The 21,698-nt window shown below is 35.0% G+C and overlaps 1 protein-coding gene across 2 annotated transcripts in view; it reads left to right on the top strand.

The window, feature by feature from the left end:
* The first annotated feature begins 2,033 nt into the window (after positions 1 to 2,033).
* Positions 2,034 to 21,698, top strand: part of LOC129278030 (collagen alpha-1(I) chain-like) — a 64,266-nt gene continuing 44,601 nt past the window's right edge. For both annotated transcript variants that reach the window (XM_054914231.2, XM_064110203.1), the window contains exons 1-5: positions 2,034 to 2,677; positions 12,108 to 12,258; positions 13,014 to 13,178; positions 18,265 to 18,463; positions 20,246 to 20,344. In XM_054914231.2, the coding sequence (XP_054770206.2) occupies positions 2,533 to 2,677; positions 12,108 to 12,258; positions 13,014 to 13,178; positions 18,265 to 18,463; positions 20,246 to 20,344 (759 nt within the window). In that variant the 5' untranslated portion in view covers positions 2,034 to 2,532. The remainder of the gene's footprint in view (positions 2,678 to 12,107; positions 12,259 to 13,013; positions 13,179 to 18,264; positions 18,464 to 20,245; positions 20,345 to 21,698) is intronic.

The raw sequence follows: 21,698 nt of genomic DNA, 5'->3' as shown, positions 1-21,698 counted from the left end.
AGGTATGCTCACTCCCCACTCACACTAGTACGCGGTTAGTATGTATACTAACGGCTCACTCCCTAGAACTTTGTTACCACACTGCCGTGCTCTCGTGCAGGGTAATATCAATCTTGGCCAAGTCAAAGACCCATTCACGTGTTCTTTGTAGACGCCCTCTGTCGGGCAAGTATTTTGAAGTCCATGTCAACTTTTTTTTTTTGTCTTTTCACAACATTTGGCCCTATTTCTGTTCGCTGAATATTGGCCCGACCAAGCTCTTGGAGAGCTTTCCATGAACCGCCTTCTCAGTGATAATTTTCAGCCAATTAGATGCAGCGATATAGCAGCTTATAACAGTTGAAATCACTGCCAAATTACACCATGAAATGACGATTGATTATCCTCATCAATCTTGTTGTATGTCCGCTGAAACAAATGTATGGTTGCAACAATAATATTGTCGGCGTACTGGTAGAAAATTTTCAGCTTATTCTCAACATTTGACGTCATCTGAATCATTCTGAATATCACGGAGATACTGGAAACTGATAGAAATATAATAGTATTCTGTTTCTCTTTAAATCAGCAAAAGGAGTCGGGGAAAGAAAAAGTCGGGAGGAGAGAGACGAACTTAGATGATTGAAAAAGATATTATCCCGGAGGGGGGGGGGTGTGCGGCTGAAGGTTCAATACCCATATTTACGGGTCATTTTAGCTGAAAGTGTACCCGTTATTAAAGATTTATTTAAATTTGATAAGCAAAAAAAAAAAAAAAAACGGTTATCACCCAAAATTGGAGAATATGGACCCAAGATTAAGGCCAGTATCTAAAAATTGGGGCCATGTTTAGGGATTTTCCAGCATAAAACCATTCCCCATGTTCAGGGATTTCTTCCATCCCAGTATGCCTTATTTCGTGAGTACCCCCTGGGGATTATCAACTAGTCTAAATAATGAAACTGACGGGATGGAAGGGACTCACATGCCAATAATCATTCCAACATGGGTGGAAATCCCAGGGGGACACGTCCCCCCTACCAAAAATAGAAGGGGGACACAATATCAAATGTCCCCCTACTATTTTTTGTCTTTTATGATGGAGAAAAATACATAAATCACAATCGAAATAATACATGTATTTTGGACTAAATGACCTTACATTTAGGGTGAAAACCTCTTCTTTTATTTTCTTTCTTTCTTTTTTTTTGCTTGTCAAATTTTCCAGCCCCTGGTACCCCCTACCTTTGGGGACAGATTTCTGCCCGTGCATACCAAAAAGTGATATTTGTCAGATAGAACTAGTTAGAGGGTGCACCTTTCTGGTACTAAAATTGGATGATGACTCTGCTAGGTCCCCCCCCCCCGGTCCCCCCCCCCCTCTCTCTCTCTCGCTTCCCCTCCCTCCCTCCTAATCTTAACAGTTACAATTGGAAAGGCTATACTGTGGCTTTTCTTTGACAAAGTCCCAAATTGAATTAGAATATACAAGCACGCAAAATTTAGACAGAATACAATGTAGCCTCATAACTCATACGTAGAAAAGGTCAAACCTCCCCTACTGATATGATCGCAAAAACAAACAAACAAAAACCACACATAAAAACATCCTCAGCAGAAGGATATATACGTAATACCGCCTGAGAAATTTGGGCGATCGTACATCGGCACTTCCAGTCTCTCGAGACCTCACCTAGACCTAATAATGTGACGTCACAGTTACACCTGTCGTGATCTGGCGTTACACGATTCCCATTGGACAAAAGTTTTATAATTGTCTTTGACGTGCATGCATGGGGTATGTGCACACATGCGGGGACGTGGCTCCACAGCGCCCTTACTACTCACGAACAAACATTTACCCTTACCCCATAACATAGAAATAAATGTACCCCCACCCCACCTCCTCAAAACAAAGTTTGGATTACCGCCGTCTCACCGATTCCCCATGCACTTTATGAATTCATTTTTATTTTGGTCAGGGTTTCACCCGAGCTTTCATATGACGTACGAGACACTCATTTTTTGGAATACGACTGTCAGAACGTCTACTAGTCCTTCACCTGTCTCTTCCACTGGTAAATCCGACAAGTTACTTCATCGCATCGTCACCGAACTTCTTCGCGAATTGATAGCCAGTTACCTGAGCTAAGAGATATCCCTACGTTTCTCTCCCCGTTCTCTCCTGGAATAAAAGATAATTTGTTGTTGATGCCAAACTAAACCGCGAACACCTGCGCCTTGTCAGTGAATGATCAAAGCTCTCAAAGCTTCTACCTTCATAGGATTTAGCAAAGAGTAAAGTAGTCTGTAATTGAATCTAACTACTTTGGCAGACGTCCTTCGCGTCCCCTCTCGTCTCCGGGCGAGCGATATCAAATTTTGGGTTTGGAGACTGGAGTCGAGAAGAGAAACGAAGAAATAATCAAGAATTGGATCGCACCTTACGCCCTTTTTGCGATGCCGTCCTGGCCTTTGGAAAACTATTTGGTTTAACAAAATACGTTTATATCGTCTGACCATGACTTTTATTTTTCTTCGAAAGTGTTAATCATGGAAGTGAGAACTATTATATTATTTCTGCTTGCAATTCTTGGGGTGGAGAGCGAGACTCCTCATCATGGGCGGTTATCGTCTGACGAAGGCACGGAGATTGACCGGAGAAATCGCGAAGAAAGGGGTGCACAAGAAATGCCTGGTAAGCATACTTTGTACAGCGGGCCAGGCCGTGTCTAGTGTGATACCACTGCATGTCAGTTAGATAATTTTCCTTTTGTCTTTGAGTTGTTTAACTTCCCTTTCTAGACATCAAGGGTTTTTTTATGAAGTAAGAAAGGGATAACAGTTCTGTATTCACAGACAGTAAATTTTTGGTTCTTAACAAGGTTAATTAAGTTTGCTTGCCTTTGCATTTGTGCCATCTTTCATGAAGTTGTGTTACATTTCCCAGGCAACATTATTGTTACCCATTCATCTGTTCATGCATACCATACATAGCTTTCTTTTGTCTCGCCATTAATTGTTACAAGCAAATGAGATTTTTTTTTAGAGGGTGGGGATGGGATGTGTTGTTTGTTTTCCTGTTTTCCCTGATTTAGTTTAGGTTGTTCTTTCTTTCGTATTTAAATGAAAGTTATCAAGTATATCTATTATTCACTTTTCCAAAATATGTGAGAATCATTGTTTATTGTCCCTCTCTTTTAACCCTTTGTTTCTCTCTTTATCTTAGGCTTTATCTTTAATTTCCTTTGGTAGGAGGTCATTAGTACATGGAGCCTTTGTAATATGTAATCTGTTTATTTTTGCTGACAGTTGCACTATATAAGATTTCACTATTGATGAATGAATTCATTCCAAGTCCAACTTCAAAATGAATAGGGCCTATATAGATGTTTTCTTGCACGAACTGACATAATTTCATTTCTCAACAATTACTCCCATTAACAAAAACCGATATTGTCTTAATTAATCGGAATCGGAGGAATGTGATAAGAAGTTTTGGTTTAAGATTTAAGGTAGAGTTTTAAAATGCTGTGTGCAGATTTTTCATCAAAGCAATTATCCTTACAAAGTTACCAGACCATATTTTATGATCCGATTCATTCATTTGTCATCTTCTGTAGTGTGAATATGGTAAATAATAAAAGTGTACATGTACAGTCGATGAGTCAATGCATTGTTGCCAATTCAAATTTTGTATCAATTTTTTTTTTTTACTTATTATTATTATTTTTTTTTGGGGGGGGTGGGGGAATCTCCCTAGGGGACTTATGTCTTGGTTAATTTGTAGAAACATTGTTATTTCAAAATTACTTATGCCGTTATTGAAGCATTTAATGATTGTATTGTGAGCAAATGAATGATTTCTCAAATTTTAATTCTATGGAATCCCCCTAGGGGACTTCATGTCTTGGTTAATTTGTAGAAATGTTGTTATTTCCAAATTACTTATGCTTTAATTGAAGCATTTAATGATGGTATTGTGAGCAAATGAATGATTTCTCAAATTTTAATTATATGGCATACATCCACTTGAGTGTAAACTCAAAGTGTTAGCACTAAATTATCTTTTGTTCTGTATTATTAAGATAAAAACTACAGTATTAAGCTAACAGTTGGTCTTATGCCATTTAGTGTATAACATGTACACAGTGGGACTTGAAAATAAATGGTGTTAAAATCTGTTTAAGATAAACCAGGAGTCCCAACTCCCTGGATTTACAGAATGTGTTCTTAAAGCACCAATAGGTGTAGAAGTAACACTTAATCTAAACCTGGTGTAATATGTTTGGTGTGGACCTCTGTAACAATGGCGATGTGGTTTTAACACAAAAATATGCAAGGTTAGCCAAACTGTTTTTGGTCCACGATCTGTCTGTCCTTGCGGTTTGATGGCTTGCATGATAAAGGCTTTTTTTTTTCTTGGGATGAAACGGGTCCATTACATATTTCATCCAAGTTAGCAGGGTGTCTATCTATAAACCCTAGGTGCCTTCAATAGCATGACCATCTCATAACTTTTCCCACCGATAAACAAATTAAGCCCGACAAGATTTTGGGGAGAAAAGGAATTTCAAAGAAATTCACAATCAAATTAATGTTTCAAGCAGGAATAAGCCTGTGGAAACGCTGGAGAAGAAAAGATCGATGATGGTTTACAAAAGGTCACTCTGACTTCTTTCTCCTTACACTTACAGATGTTTCTGTATCCGTTGAAATTCATTTAATTTTCTTTCGATTTTGAGGATGATGCATGCTATCACCTCTTGGAAATATAGGCCCCATGAGGGGGGAATAATATCCCTTCATCCTTTCCCTGGCTTTGCCAAATTTTCCACACTGTAGGGGTTAGGCAGGGAGTTGTCGCTTCCAATAAATTGTTTGGATGATGCGTTGTCATGGTGATGTGCTAGGGCGAGGATGGAGTGAGTGATGTGGTAGTTGAATAGTATTTATCCACTTGGTCTACTTGCGGATGGTCTAATTATGGTCCACTCCAACCACCACTTGGTCTAAGTGTTATTCAATCTAATGCCCAGATTGTAAACGTGTCGTGGTCGAGTGGTTTTTACTCTCGCCTTTCATATAGAGGTTCATGGGTTTGAATCCTAGCCATGGCAAGTTTTCCTTCAAGGAATTTATTCACACGGTGCTGCACTCGACCCAGGTGTCTGAGGTGAGGTGAATGGGTCCCTTAAACCTTGAAGAAGTACTCTCCCAAAAAGCGTACACGCTGTCCTGGAGAGGGTTAATTCCTTGAATGCACTGAATACCGTTGAAAAGTGGTTGCTTTAAAAGTCGGGGTAATGAGCATTTTCTGTGCCATGGTAAAATCACATATCCAGCTATTATCATTCTCAAATTCTCTAATTTCCACGTTATCAATATGTTATTTTGCATATTGTGGACTAAGATTTTGGTTTGTAAATTGTTTGTCTAATCTAAAAGACTAAGTGGTGATAGACCACTGATAAATTGGCCAGATGGCAATTAGATCAAATGTTTAGTAGACGAACTGGTTGTAGACAAACTCGGATTATACCACGTTGGATAGAACCAAACAGTGGTCGTGGACCAAGTGGCTATTAACCAGTTGGATGGAGGGAATCTCTCAGGTTTCTTTGAGGGTTTACAACCAGAAAGGATGCTAAGTCAGAGTCACAGTGGGACAGGACAGGTGCAGCAATGGGTCTACTCGGGGTCCCAAATTGGTATGATCTCTTGAACCCCCCTTCCAATGATAAGTTCTCTGACTTCACTTGTACAAGATATTCAGTGATGTAGTCTGGTTTCATTCTGTAAGTGTTAGCAGGCCATGTCATACTTAGCAAACAGTGGTCCTAGAATGTAGGCATCTACATGTAGTAGGGTGAGGGAGGGGGGGGGGGTTAGTACCTGAAGTGAGCTGTTGTTGACTAAAAAATACTCTGGGCCATGGATGACTTGTGGAATTTTTTGTTACAGGACATAAAATATTCCTGAAAAAGGTCAAGTCCACACAAACAGCATGCAGGTAGATTTGGACCATCAGATGACATCAAACAAGACCAAATTTTTTCATCATTTGAAATCAAATGACATAGGAATTTTTAATTTTTTTTGCTTATTTAAAAAAATACAGTGATAAATCATGCACTCTAATACCCCTTTCATAAACCCAATTATGCAGCTAATAGCAGCATAATTTGGTCGTAAAATCGGAGGAGGACCAGAGTTATCCGCATTATTCTGATGCTGCTATTATCCGCATAATAGCAGCATCGGGACAAGATTTTAAGTTTATTCACGTATTTCCAAATAATGCGGATAATTGCCATGGTGCGGTCACAAGGTCACCCTTTTCCAACACAACCGCATCAGAGGGGGCGTGTCCAGTTGTCATGACGATTATCCGCCTTTTTCAGGACGGGCGCTCGTAAAAATAATGCGGATAATTTTCGGAGTTTGTGAACACAATTTTTATTGAATTATCCGCATTACTATTAGGCGGCTAATTGGAGGATAGGTTTATGAAAGGGGTATAAAAAAAACTGAATGGGTGGAAAATGGCCAAGGATTGACATCATTTTTAGTAAGGGTGAAACCCTGTTACTCCTCAGCCTTTCTCAACCCTTTTCACCTTTTTATGTTTTTAGAGAGTGGGCAAAAATGAGACAGCCAATGATTTTGGACACCTACATTTCTTAATATGAAATATTAAAATATGTGTCAGGGAAAGTTTTTAGGTCTGATGACAAAATCAGTAACAAAATATTACATTCTTCACAGTACAGGGAATTAATCTTAATACAAAACAAAGAAAACATTGTACTCTTTGCAAAACCAAAACATAATTTTTGCCAATCTCCTTAATAAAAATTGAAAAAACTCTACTTAAGACAACATTGACCTGGCAAATAAAAGTGTTATTTGACAACATATGTACAATTGAAGATTTAATAACAAATATTTTCCAGGAAAAGCAAGAAAATGACCAAATAAATCTCTTGACATTGAATTTGGCAGATATTATGGCAAAAAATAACCCTTGACAAGTAATAGCATTTTTAATAGGAGGCTGCCTTGGATATGTTAGTAGGCACAAAATCAATTGTTATTTTCAAAAAAATTATGAGAAGGCCATCAATTTCATAAATGTACATGTATATGTGACATTCAATAAATTTTGTTATTATTCTATGTTAGTTTCCTTGCATTATTACATGGTGGACTCTTACTGCAAAGGATTGAAATAGTAATGGCATTATTTCTCTTTCTTTGAACTTCATCCAGAGTCTAGAAATTATTTTGAATTTCCTTACTGGCAATTAACTATCTGTGTAAAACTGCTTCATTTTATTTCTAAAGTCCACTGCACACCTTACGATTGGTCTGCGACCCAAGTTTGGAATAAAACGTAGTAAAATTGTATGCAAATATTGAGACATGGAACACATTGAATCATTACACATTGAATGAAATCACTACTAAAAATATCAAAAAAGTTTCCAATAATCCAAAATTGTCATAGAATGTGAACTTCAAAAAAAGATACTTTTAATTCACATTTGAAATTTTGTTCCAAAATCGGATCGTGGACTAGTCATAAGGTGTGCGGTAACCTTTAATGTAGGTTAATGATTAGTTTTGGTATGTTTCATCAGACATTAGAGGTCAATGAAAGTTAATGCAACATTCCTGTACATACCTGACTGAGAAAAGGATGTCTATTCTTTTGTTAGCATCGCTGAGATGCATATTATGTGCGATCATATAAAGCTGTTATGGGCATGTATTATTCTTTGTAGGGTTTTGCAAGGAATTGATTGGAGATCATTTGAGTGCTTTATTTTGTAATTGTGTGTCATTGATTAAATAAAAAAATCAGAGTAGATAATATTCATTAATTGAATATAATAGTAGGGGTGAAATATTGTGTTGTAAATAAGGCCTAATGCTTGCCATGAAACTTACTTACTTTGGATCACATTCTATTCAGCATTTATTTCCAAATTCATTAAAAAGAACAAAATGAGAACAAAAGTATATATACACAAAGAAAAAATAGATAACATAAAACAAAGCAAAGGTATCAACAGAACATAACTGAAACAAATATTGGTGATGATAAAATATGGTTGGCACATAATTATAAAAATATAGATGAACAAAATAATGAATGGAAATTGGGCATGCACAAAAAGCCATAAAAAGGCTTGTTAAAACGCACATACCCAAGAAATATCAATCGTTAAAATTAAAATTTAGTATATGGTATGGATGCGGCAAGTACCAGAGAATAAATAGAGATAAGAATAATCATTTCTTTAAAACCAAAAAATCTATGCCTTTTTTATCACTTTTATAGTTTTGAACCACACTTTTTTAGGTTGAAGTGTTGAAGAATATTAATTCACTGAATAATGGAATTATTGTTATGAAACATTACCATGATTCTGTTTTACTAATACATTTTTTTTCCTTACACATCAGTTGTGAACCTATGATTTTCCAGTGAGGTTGGTAAGATTTCAGGATTTTTTTCTTATTACATTAGTGGATCGTAAATTGTTCCAATAAGGTATGTGATCTAGATGTTAAGAATGTATGGTTTTCTTATTGCACACCTGTTTGTGTCCTCATGCACGTGCACATAAGAAAGTGGTTTAATTTGATTTAGCTGTCAAGGTTACCTTTGAAGGGGCATGCTTTGATGTCATTAGTTCAGCCGGATCTAGAACTTTGAACACTTCTTAAGTTCATGAGAAACCCGAAACTACATGTTTTGTTACAACTTTTTCCATCCATGTGACTTTTAGTATTGCTAATAAAAATGGGTCATGTGAATGTTTAAATTATGTTTATTCAATTCATTTTCTTTTATTATTTTTTAATGATACATTCTCTAAAATCTTGAAAATAATAAAAGTTCTCTTACAAGTTACAGTTTGATTGTGTGGATGGCATTCTGAATGTTTCTTTATGCAAGAGGCTCAGAGTATTTTTAGATGATTTCTTGATTTTTGTCTCGCCTTCAAAGCATAGCGAGACTAGGCACTACTTTTCCAACGGCAGCGGCGTCATCAATATCAAATCTTAACCGAAGGTTAGGTTTTTGAAATGTAATCATAACTTAGAAATTATTTGGGCCTAGTTCATGAAACTTGGACATAATGGTTATCAAGTATTACTTAACGTCCTGCCAGAGTTTGATGTCACTTGACCACGGTCAAAGGTAATTTAGGGTCAATGAACTTACACCATGTATGGGGAACCAACATCAAATCTTAACCGAAGGTTAAGTTTTTGACATATTATCATAACTTAAAAAGTATATGGGCCTAGTTCATGAAACTTAGACATAAGTGTAATCAAGTATTACTGAACACCCTGCCTGAATTTCAGGTCACATGATCAAGATCAAAGGTCATTTAGGGTCATTGAACTTTGGCCATGTTGGTGGTATTTGTTGATTTCCTTCATAACTTTGAAAGTTTATGGATCTGGTTAATGAAACTTGGACAAAAGAGTAATCAGGCATCAGTGAACATCTTAAGGCGACCGCACACCTTACGATTGGTCTGCGACTCGATTTCAGAATAAAAGTTGTAGAATTTGATGCTAATATTGAGACTTGGAATATCTTACTGTGTAATGTTCGAAATTATTGTACGAATACCTATGTTCAAATCTGTGACTAACTGACTATGCTATCATCCTAAGAATAAAAGGAATTTAATATCTAGTCGTAATGACGTCATAGCAGTCGTATGATTGGCTACAATTTGAAACTAATATGGTCTTTACTCCAGAATAAAGGTTTGCAATCTTTCAAAATGGTTATATTAGTATTCTTTCAATTAATTTTAACCTGAAATAAAATTATATGTTCCATTCAAATTTTCAGAAAATTAGCAAAGTGCGATTTGTTCCAAAATCGGATCGCGAACAGTCGTAAGGTGTGCGGTGGCCTTTACATGAGTTTCAGGTCACATGACCAAGGTCAATGAACTTTGGCTGTGTTAGGGTATTTGTTGAATTGCCATTGTAACTTTGAAAGTGTATGCATGGATCTAGTTCATAAAATGTGGACATATATGGGTAATCAAGTATCACTGATCGTCTTGCACAAGTCTTTGGTCACACAGTCAGTGAACATAGTTTTATGTTTATCCTTATATGAATTGGTGTTTTTTGTGAATGATTATTCTGTAGTCATTTTCAAAGTCAGCATTGCTGCTGTATTTAATCGTGTAATGCAGGCGAGACTGTCCGAGGCGCTCCACTTGTTTTTAAAATAATTCTTAAACAAATTCCATACTTTTGTGAACCATTGAATTACAAATTTGAATGTACCAGTGATGGTTAGGAATGCTGATAACATTAATTTACAGTATGTTCATAAGATCATCATACATGTCTGGTGCATGTGGAACCAGTACAGGATTTAGAAACATTGAGGATCCATGCATATTAATGAGTCTCCTCATTGTCCCAGACAGTCTATCACATTGACACCACATCTTTACAAAGAGAAATAACGAATGTTAACCCATGACATATAATATATACCAGAGTATTTCACTGATCTACCCAGTCTATGATTTTCTTTTTTTTTAGGAATGAATTCCGGAAGTAATCTGTTAGCATTGAACATGGTTGCTTCCAGGAAGGAAATAAGTCTCTGCAATCACCAGATGTTTTATCAAAACATAATCTGTACATGACAGGATCTTAGACAGATCAACTAACTGTTCAGAGAATGTTAGCACTACGAAAATGCTTTGTTAGCTATAGTTTTAAAATATTAGGTAATTCTTTGCGCCAAATTTCTGACCAATTTCCCTTTATGTGTTGCTCAATTGGGAGTTTATTTCAAAATAAAAGTCATTGAAAATCATTATGTTACTTTTCTCAGCAAGGTAACCATGATGATTGTTGAATTTGAGCATGAAAGATTAAGACCTAAAGTTCTAGGTCTATATGATCTACAATGATTATCATGGCCTATACATTTTTTAAAAAATTTAATTTGAATTTATTTTCATTTAGATGAATAACGAAACAAATAAAATAATACATGTGAAATTAAACGAAAACTGGAAGATAGCCCTACTCAACAGCACCAATCTGTTGTTCTTCCTAGGGGTCCTCAAACAGCTTAAAAGAGAAAATGCACAAATATAAAAACATAGTTAAAGATATTAAATACAAAGATGCTGGTAAGTCAAACTAAATGGTCATACCCCCCCCCCCCCCTCGATCCTCCCCTCCCTCTCAGGTTCTCCCAATGATCACCCTAGTGACCTACGTATACCATCAATTCCAATACCTATCATTTAATAGTTATTGAAAAAAAAAGTAGAGATTTAGAATATCCCTGCCAGATCCAGATTAAGATGTGGTTATTGATATTAACTACATTAAAAGCAATGGAAATAGCCCCCCCCCCTCGTCTTGATCACACATATAAGTTGAGAAGTAGGCATATTTTTACTTTGTGCAGGAGTAGCAGGACCCCTCCACACCCTGATAGTCTAATGGTGATACTGTGTTTATTTTACTTCTTAGTAAACAAGAAGTCTTACAGATGGCAAAGACACCATCATCAATTGAAAAAAATTCCCACTTTACTGAGGTTAAAGGAGAATGATTGAAGAAGATTTACATTGGAATTGATCAACACAAAAAAAAAAAACAAGATCAGTAATTTAGTGTTAAAAGTTCAGGCAGTACATTGGCCTCACCTATTGTACTTTGAATGGTGACCTTATAGAATAATTGTGGAATGGACGCTACCACTAATGTCTTATATCAAAGCTTAGTTCTTTGAAATTTTCCAGCTTTACCCATTATCATTTAATTTGAAAGTTACATGCCGATAAAATAGCTCTGAATATATATTTCTACAGAATCTGTTCACTCATTGTTGTATTGATGGTTTTACCAATATTATACCTTTTTTATCATATATTCTTTTTTATTCTTGTTTTTACCAATGTTATAACTTTTTATCATATATTCTTTTTTATTGTTGTTTTTACCAATATTATACCCTTTTTTGGATAATAAATTCTTTCTTATTGTTGTTTTTACCAATATCATACTTTTTTTGATCATGTATTCTTTTTATTTATTGTTTTTACCAGCTGGAGGTGTGGACCTTCTCACCGATCTGAGAACCAAAGCGCCTAAAGCCGGGAGGATAAAAGAAATCGTAGGAGAGAATGGATGCCTTGTATACAGATTCAAACCACAGGGCAATAGTACTTTTCCGACCTCTAGTGTAGTTGGTTCAAGGTATACGGTAATCTTTATATTCCTCTTATCAGTGTAAAAAACTGTTATTTAATTTTGCAGGAACAGATTTAGAGATATATTTTAGTTAGTCCACATCTACTCCTGATGAATGATCTATATGGTATGTGTATCCAAGAAGAAAGAAAACCAATTTTCAGAGATGAATATTTAAATGTCATAACCACGAAGTATGTTTTGATTACGTAGGTGATGATTTTTTCTCATAACATTTGCAGGAACAGGTTTTTAGATATTTTAGTAACTCCACATGTACTAGTGATATATATGTTGTATTTGATATTAATCATAAAGCAACATTTATCAAAATTTTACGATATTCTTTTCTATATGACATTTTAAAAATGTATTTGATTTTAACAATTGATACTATATAAAACAAAATCCTTTATAACATTTTATCAATACATGTACAAAACTATCATTGCTATTCACCATATTCTAAAAAGCATTCTTTAAAACAGGTAGAAATGGTAGAAAAGGTAGATTTGGAAAAAAAACTTTGTGTAGATTTCTTGTGCTTTCGTTGTTTCATTTGTAGACCTTGAATTAATTAAGAATATTTCTGATATGCATTTTTGTTTTCTGAGATATAAAGTAATGATATTTTTTGTATTATATTCAGGTCTCAAGTTGACATACATGTATAATTGCCTGAACATTTTGCTATTTCCCCCTTTCTTGTTTACACTGTATCATGGGATTTAGTGTTTAATTTCTTTTATTGCATTCCACAGCTTCCCAAGTAGTTTTACAGTACTGATGAACATGCAGTATGGACAGGAGGAATTGGGAGACATAGTGACAGTTGTAGATGCCAATAATAACATTCTACTCAGATTAAGAATGGGAATTAATCTTTTAGAAGTACAAGTCAGGATAAAAAGATTAACATCATACAGGTATGTTATTCCATTTGTGAGAAAGAACATACTTCCCTCTATTGTGTACTTTGATTCATCTTATACATAGTCCTCCGATTTGTGCCACGTTGAAACCGTGGCATAAATCGTGGAGTAATCTTAGTGATCTTGTCAGATCTTGAGGTCATTCGTGGAAATACATTTGATTGTAAAAAAAAAAATGGACAGCTCAAATTTTTTTTGCAATCAGCTGCACAAGGCCAGTTGTAAATAATGATAATAATAACTCTTATGACCCAGGGTAGCCACTCTCAGCTGTGAGCTGTTCTTTGCAGCTGGCCCAGCATAACATGAGTTATTATTACCCTTCTCCATTCTCATATGTCAAGTGCCTGACAAGAAGGCAGAAGGTCCCATTTTTTAAAAGTCTTTGGTATGACTCTCCGGGGATTGAACCCACGACTTCCCGTTCATCGAGGCGGGCGCTCTACCACTGAGCCACCAAATCCCTTAGATTGTACAGATTGCATGAGAGTGGGCATGAGGTATAACATAACCAGTCATTAATAAATGATTGCAAAATTAGTATGACCTTTGAATGGTAAGTGACATAGTGCATGGTAATGCTAAATACATTGACCTCATCAAGCCTTTTTACTTCCTGTATTTTAGAAACACAAAATACTGATAGAGCATATGGAAAACAAACCTTGTCTTTGTGATTGTTCTTCAGCATTGTGCGCTATCTTAGCACAACATTTTGATCTATCGAAGATGAACAATGGTAAAATGATCTTTGATTGACCTTGATCGAGGGAAAAAAGATCATTCATGTTTATCACTTCAGGTAGTCCTTTTCAAGACCACGTTCTTACATCATGGTGTTGGCATATTTGCAACTTCTATATCCAGTGTGACAACATGCAAACCTTAAAAGCTCATGATAACTTCATGTTATAATTTCATTTGACATAATCCACAATAATAGAAAGAACGAATACAATCGATAGAATAAGCAAACTGGGTAGTAGGATATTCACATAATTGCTGGAAAAGGTAAAATATCAACTAGATGGCTATAACTCAAAGGTGTTCCTTTCCAACCCATGTCAATCCAATACTGATTCTAAAGAGTGAATTAAGAAGCTAGTGTTGGTCTTTAAGTTATCACAGACATTGACTTTATAGGTGAGAATGATCTGATCATCAAGGTAGAATTACTAATGACTAATGTCTAAACTAGACATGGTCATGTTATCAGACAGATATTGACCTTGTATTGTCTACTCAAAACAACAAATTGAAAAGGAAAAGAAAACTTGACAAAAATGTGACCTCATCATAAAACATATTCAGAAGAAATGTGAAATGAAAATTAGATCAGAGGAATAAAATCCAAGTGGGTGATCAACTTCTTTATCAATAGGCATATCTACAATTTTTTGGTTCTGTTACCTCAACACAAAGTTTGCCGTGGATTTTAGCTTTGATCACTAATAATCTTAAGATTTGTGAATTGAAAAAGCAATGGGGAATAAAGCAAACAGGTGTAAAATTGTTTTTAAAAACCCCAATGCTATATGAAGCAACTTATGCTAATTTTAATATTCAATTTGACTATTTTCATTTGAATATACATTCTTTTAACAAAAGATTTGAATGCGTTCCACATGTTCTTGGATAAGAAAATTAGTGCCATATTTCTTTTCATATTAATGTTCGAATTTGGGATAACTTTCTGCTCTCTGCAAAAACAGAATTTGTCTGGTGATCAATGTCATCATGTTGAAAGGATTTTGTTTTGGAGGATTGCGATGGTCTCTCGGAGGAGACAAAGTGAGAAATAAGACCAGGGGGGCGTTTCATGAAAGTCCCATTTTATCCGACAGTTACCATAGGAACAGTGCCTCTCTGCCAATCAAAATCATTGAAAGATGTCAGATCTGACAACTTGTCGGATGAAAATATTGATGAAACGCTCCCCTGAGATCAATGCTGAAAGCCTCTGTCTGACAATCAAGGAATTCACACTTTGCTCTGTTTGAAATTAGAACACCAACAGAGGAAATCTACCCAGGTGCTGAGTTGTCTTTGATAGAAGCATAACGGAAATATGAGAGGAACTGAAAGTTCAGTAAAACTTGAATGGAACAGTTATGATTTTTAGGCAAGTTTGGACTCGTAAACACAGCAGATGACTTATCTTGCAAATCCTATTTCATATATACCTTACACATACTGAAAAAAGTAGTAGACCTTTTCCTCTTGAGAGTAATTTTCAATTTATTCATGCAACATCTAGTAATTGCAAAGTTGAAATAAATTTTCTGCTTTTTTGTACACATTTAAGAACACAAATGAGATTTAATTGAACCTTTTTAAGTGGGGAAGTCACATGATGTGTAATATTGACCAACAATCTTATTCAAATAAACATTAATTTTCTTCCATTTTCACAAAAGTTAATTTTCAACATAATTTCATACAAAATGTGTACAAGGTGTGTGAACAGAGGAAGGCATAACTCTCTAAAAGCAATTTAGCTTTTGATAGGATACATCTGTAAATACACATATTATATGCAATACAAATAAGAAAGAAAAAAGGGGATGGAAAAGTGGCTTGAAGAAGATGATTTGGGCCTGATTATAATGTTGAAAGTGTATAACTTCCTTATTTGTCAGATATTCAATTAGAGTTTACTGACCTTTTACTCTAATTTCCCCAACCTTTTAAACTCTCATTTCCCCCTGTAAAAACGCCTTCCATGTGCTTATTGACCAGACCTGCCTTGGTATTTCCTGTGCCAATTATACCTATTAAAGCAACCTATAATCTTTTGATGAGCTGTGATGATAAGTTGATCTTTATCAATTCTGTCCAGGGTCTTCCTAGTCTTTTTGACGTCAGTTTAAGAGCTATTTTCATTGCTGTAGTTATGTGCTTCACAGCCACCTAGGTGTCGATGGACATTATGAATAACTTTTAAATTGCAATTAAATTAACAGTTAATTAACTCAATTCATTTAGAAATTGCCAGGTCATTCTTTTACAAGAATTTTGTCAGACAGTCAAAAAACAAATAGGTTAGAATATTTCTAAGGACCAGTAATAGATAGAGGTTTTTTATATAAACTATTTTTAAAGGTTTTTAATCTATGATAGCTACATAGTATCTGTGCAGCAGTTGTTTAAAAGGATACAAGCTTGCCATTTAATATATATATAGATAGCACCATTAACAACAACAATAACAACAACATTGGGAGAGTTTTTGAACAGTTAAAGTAACTTCTAGCTTAGCTGTTCATATTATATGCTTGGGACCTCCAAAGCTGTATGATTTGTATGATGTGCATTTAAAAAAAAATCAATACTTGCACTGTGGAAATTGATGTTGATATATCATCATTTTTTTCCAGCAAAAAAAAATCAACTGACCATGGCAAAATGGTCATACTGTGAACCAGAGGCCTTGGAGGGAGGATGGTGTAGGGTGTCCTTCATATCAAAACTAGAATTGAAATCAAAACTAGTTTGGTAGGAACAAACATTTATTCAGCAAATTGTGATGGATAATTCTTTCAGGGAGCAAGCTGGCTCAAGTATGTGTCTGGTGAACCAAATTGTGTGGATTCAATTCAAATGAAATTGGATGTCTAATGACAATAATGATAAAATGAAAAGAGCTCTTATTTATCAAGGGTAGCCACATCAACTTTGGCTGATTTTTTAGTGGGCCCATTTATAATGTGTTTTTATTACCCTTTTCCATTCTTAAAAGTTGAGCGCCTGACAAGAAGGCAGAAGGTCCCATTTTTTAATTTTTTGTATGTCTCAGCTGGGGATTGAACCCACGCCCTCCTGTTCATGATTCAATTCAATTCAATTTATTAATAATTCATAAAATGCAAAGCAGATATATACAATAAAATGTGTATGGGTATCACAACAAAAGCCTATGGCTTGCTAAACAGTGATCCCCTTACATACAAAATATACATTATGACATGGTAAATCAAGAACATAAAAGAACAATCAAATCTACAATAGGTCTACAATAGGCACTCTACCACTAAGCACACCATGTCTATTATGCCTACGTTGTATTGCCCTATTTATTTCATAGACACTAGTTCGGTTTAAAATATTTGTATAGCGCATGTATCCACCTTGTTTGCTAGGTGTTCAGGGCATTCCTATATTACCTTGGCTAAGCTCGGCAACCAATTCCAGTGCTCACCGTTTTTTGAGGAATTACTTCCTTAAAAACTTTAAGCAATACATATAATTTCACATCTCATTTTCACTGCAGCTGTTGGAATGATGATATTCTATATCTGAAATACCATATTTATCAGCAAACATCTAGTTGATCTGACAGCTTGTTTTGGGCGGGAGGGAGCTTTCTGTAAGTGGGCTTCATCCTACAGATCACTCAGTACTCAGTGCTTCTGGAAGAGTCCAGGGACTGAACAGGATCTCATAGGCTTAAGAAGCAGCTCAGGACTGGTATTCGTTACTACCCCTTTTGGAGCAAAATAGAAAGTTCATGAAGAAATGAAAATAATCCCTACCAAATATTTTGGATGCTTGAGTGGTTATCTTTCATCTGGGTTCCCACAGGAGCTTTGGACAAATATCCACTGCTAGTTTTCCAGTCTCTTGCTGAGTGGATGGACATTGAGTAGGCGTACCTTTATCAGATGTGATTTGCCGATTTTTTTTTTTCAACTTGACCCTTTAGATTAAAGCATACTTTAGATATAATTGGTAATAACTTGTGCCAAACATTTTTGGGGTCAGATTTCATTGATAGAGAAATTTAATATGGCAGATATGGAATTTTCTGGTCAAGGAACTAGTCCTATTTTTTGTGAAATGTGACCACATTTCCTAAACGCAATTACATTTCTAATTTCTGTACAAGGATTGACTTGAGCAAGTGTGAATTATTAAATTCTATTAATTTCTTATCTGTATGAACTTTTATATAGAGATATTGTGAAAAACTATCATTAATAGGATAGCATTCCTCTTATGTAAGTATTGATATGGACGGGTATCTCCATTCATGCCTTTTTTCCATGATCCTTGAAAAATCATTCCACTCTTTTCTTTTCAGATTTGTTGCAGTTGATTTTGCTGATAATAAATGGCACAAGATTGCCGTTGGAATCAATAAGAACCAAATAAAAGTTTACATGGATTGTGCTGAGGTTGCTACGCTACCCACAAGAGCTGGAAATGCTAGGATAGATTTCACCACAGCAGGCAAATTTGTATTGGGAGGACATTATAATGAAAATGATGATCCATTCAGGGTAAGGATTTAATTGCTACAAAATTTTTGAGATGATTTTAAATGCTGATAAAAGTCTTATCATTTCTCTGACATTGAGGCAAGACAAAAATAGTTATTATTTTTCATAAACTTTTTAAATTTTGTTGTTCTTGGAATACATAATTGATCAAGAGAAAAAAAATATTGAAACAAATTATTGACCAAATTTTGGGACTAGTACCTAATATTGTATGGGTTTATGGAGGATAGTTCATACTATTACCTGTATGATATCAACAAACTTCCATATTTGGATAAATTCTTAGCCATGGTTGCCCAAAGCTTCACAGTTGGAATCATGCCCTTTGGCAGTAGACTGCTGGTAATACATTCCTACGTCCAAAACTTATGAAGTTACCCCTTGAAGGCATAATGTATGAAAATAATATAAGTAGGTCACCTTGCCATTTTACCATGGCAAAAATGTGTGAAACATCATTTCCTTTGGTTTTGGAAAAAAGTAATAAATGCCCCACTGTGTATCTTAATGTAGTTGACCCGAATTGACCTCAAACTGAAAACTGTTGCTAAGTGATACTTCTCCAATCCATCTCAAACTTCTTTCACACCTCTCTAAGCCCTATAAGTATGATCTTTGCTACGTTTTATATTTTTTATATTTATAATTTTTTTTTTATTATTCACCATGTAAGGTCACTCTATTCTTGACCAATAGACGCTACAATGTCAGAGTGACCCTGCTTTCATTTTATTACTTTATTTGTCTCACAAAATCATTGTTATTTTATTTTCAAATAATCTCTTTCTTGATATGTTTTATCATATGTCTTCCAATTATCCCACTGCTGCCACCATATATCAGTAGAGTCAAGACATTCAGTTCACAGGTTGGATTTGATGGGTGGTACAAGATTTCTGTTAAAACATTATAAAACAATGCTCAATTGCTCATTTTACGAATAAAATAATTTGTAATCAGGAATTAGAATTTAATCTGTTTATTTATGAATTCTGCAAATTACGGAAGCTTTTTATTACAGAGACCATCTTGTTCAGTAGGATATTGGTTGAAGAAGTTTGAACAAATCAACGTGTAAGAGTTTGGATGGTTTATCTCAATAATCCCTAGCACCCAATATGAGGAAGATATAATCCATGAGAGGGAATGAAACATGAAGCTTAAGGGTTAATCAACTTAACTTGTAGGGGGAATAAGATGATTGGATAGCTTTTTGATCTGTCATAAACATTTGAGGAGGACATGGTAGGATGAAACACAGAAATGTGCAAAAACTGTCTTGATTTTCCTGTGTGTTTTTGCCAAGGGTGGTATGATTGAGGAATACATTTGTTAGCCTGTGTATTGACTCTGTTTATTGTTACTGTGTTAAAACAAACATGAAACATTTGAAATAATGATGTGAGAAAAATAGAACAGAGTTATATTGTTAAGTGCTAAAATTTTGTTATTTAAAAAAAAAATATAACAGTTCCATACATGTAGGATAAACACATGTTATTAATACGTTGGTTTTACAATTTTAATAGTTTCTTGAATTACTTTGGTTTCATTATTCAGGTACAACATTTTGGAAGCAAGAAGTAAAAAAAATATCAGTTTGTTAGCTAATACAAGTATAATGAAAATTATTTCCTTTGAAAAATCCCTCTTTGTTTGATGATTCATAACTAGAATGTTTGTTAATCTGTTTATTTCATGATTGTTACATATTACCCTTCATTAGTCTTCCAATTTGGCATACACAAATATGTAATTTATTTTTGTTTTATTCTTTTCCAGGGAGACATCCAAAATTTGATATTTTCTGATGATTTTAAAGCCGTTAAGGACTGTGAATTTGAGTATCCATGCTATACAGAAGGAGGTTTATTAACAACAGTAAGTTTATTCTTTCTCACCTTTCATATGGAAATGGTTCTATTTGAGTGCCTTTCCCCCGTGTTTAGGATTGCAATATGGTAAGAAAAGATGGAAAATTAGAATTTTATACTGAATTTGTGTTTGCATTAATTCGTGTTTGGATATATGGATTTAAGTTTTCTTCACTAGATCTTGGAGAAAATATTGTATCATTATTAAGAAGGTATAGGTTTCATTGATTCCTGCAAAGTTGATTTTTCAAGACATTTGTATTTTATTTGATATATGCTCCAAAATAACATAGACAAGTACTGAAAATATTTTTGTGCATGGATATTCCTTCCTTTCTTCCATCCTTATGTCCCTTTTTCCTTCCTTCCTTTCTTTCTTCATTTGTTCCTTCCTTCAGCCATTAATGATTGATCCAGTCATTTTTTGCATTGATTTTATGTAATTCAATTAATCTCATGTTCATCTCTCATTAACTACCTCTTTTATTATATGCTGATATGTATTTTTTAGTCTGTCTTTGTCTGTTAAGGGAGAGAGGCAACAGGGTGGTATCTTTGAAGTCAATCCATATGAATTGAGAAATGAATTTTGTATAAAAATGATAACAAGAGGGTGTAAATCATATTACATACTTTGAAAAAACGTGAACTGCACAGTAACCGTGTTGTAATGTATGATATGACATAAAGAGGAAGGTGTCTTCATCATCCAGACATGAAGTCTAATGAGTCTTGATGGTTCCCATGACATTAAAAACATGATTCTGGTCTTCAGAGGAGACAGCTCATAATATCCCCTGACAGTAAACACTAATCAAGTTTCCTACCTTGTATAACATTAAGCCCATGCAGGGTTTATGTATGTGTGTGGGGGGGGGGGTATGGGCATGCTCCTTGAGCTTTAAAAGTAAATAGGTTTCTTATATCAGTAAAATAGTTTTTGTACACTTGATAAAATGGATGAATATATCTAGTAAGGAAAGTAAAATATCAAGGTTATACTTCATGCTTAAGATGATTTGGGTAAACTGTGAGTCACCCTTTCAGGGTTTAACTTATTCCAAGGCCATAGATCTACGTGGCATTGTGTAGCCTATTGATTGGGCTCGATGTCCCTTTTACTTGCCCTAAATATTTTTTGCAATTTATAATTTTTCCCATCTGTGCTGTAATATGAAAATCAGCCCTTCGAAATTTTGCTGTGCCATAAATCTATTTACATTTTAAGGCCTGCCCACAAAAGTGAAGTACACGCACACCTGTAAGCCTTATTTCATACATACTCCCACCCCTCTCCACCCCCTCCCCCATACCATGATGCTCATATCTATCATCAATGCCTAGTTATATATCCTGATCAT

Source organism: Lytechinus pictus, chromosome 15, assembly GCF_037042905.1.
Source record: "Lytechinus pictus isolate F3 Inbred chromosome 15, Lp3.0, whole genome shotgun sequence".
NCBI classification, from domain to species: Eukaryota; Metazoa; Echinodermata; class Echinoidea; order Temnopleuroida; family Toxopneustidae; genus Lytechinus; species Lytechinus pictus.
Note: the sequence above shows the minus strand (reverse complement) of the source record. Positions and strands in the feature narration are given on the sequence as shown.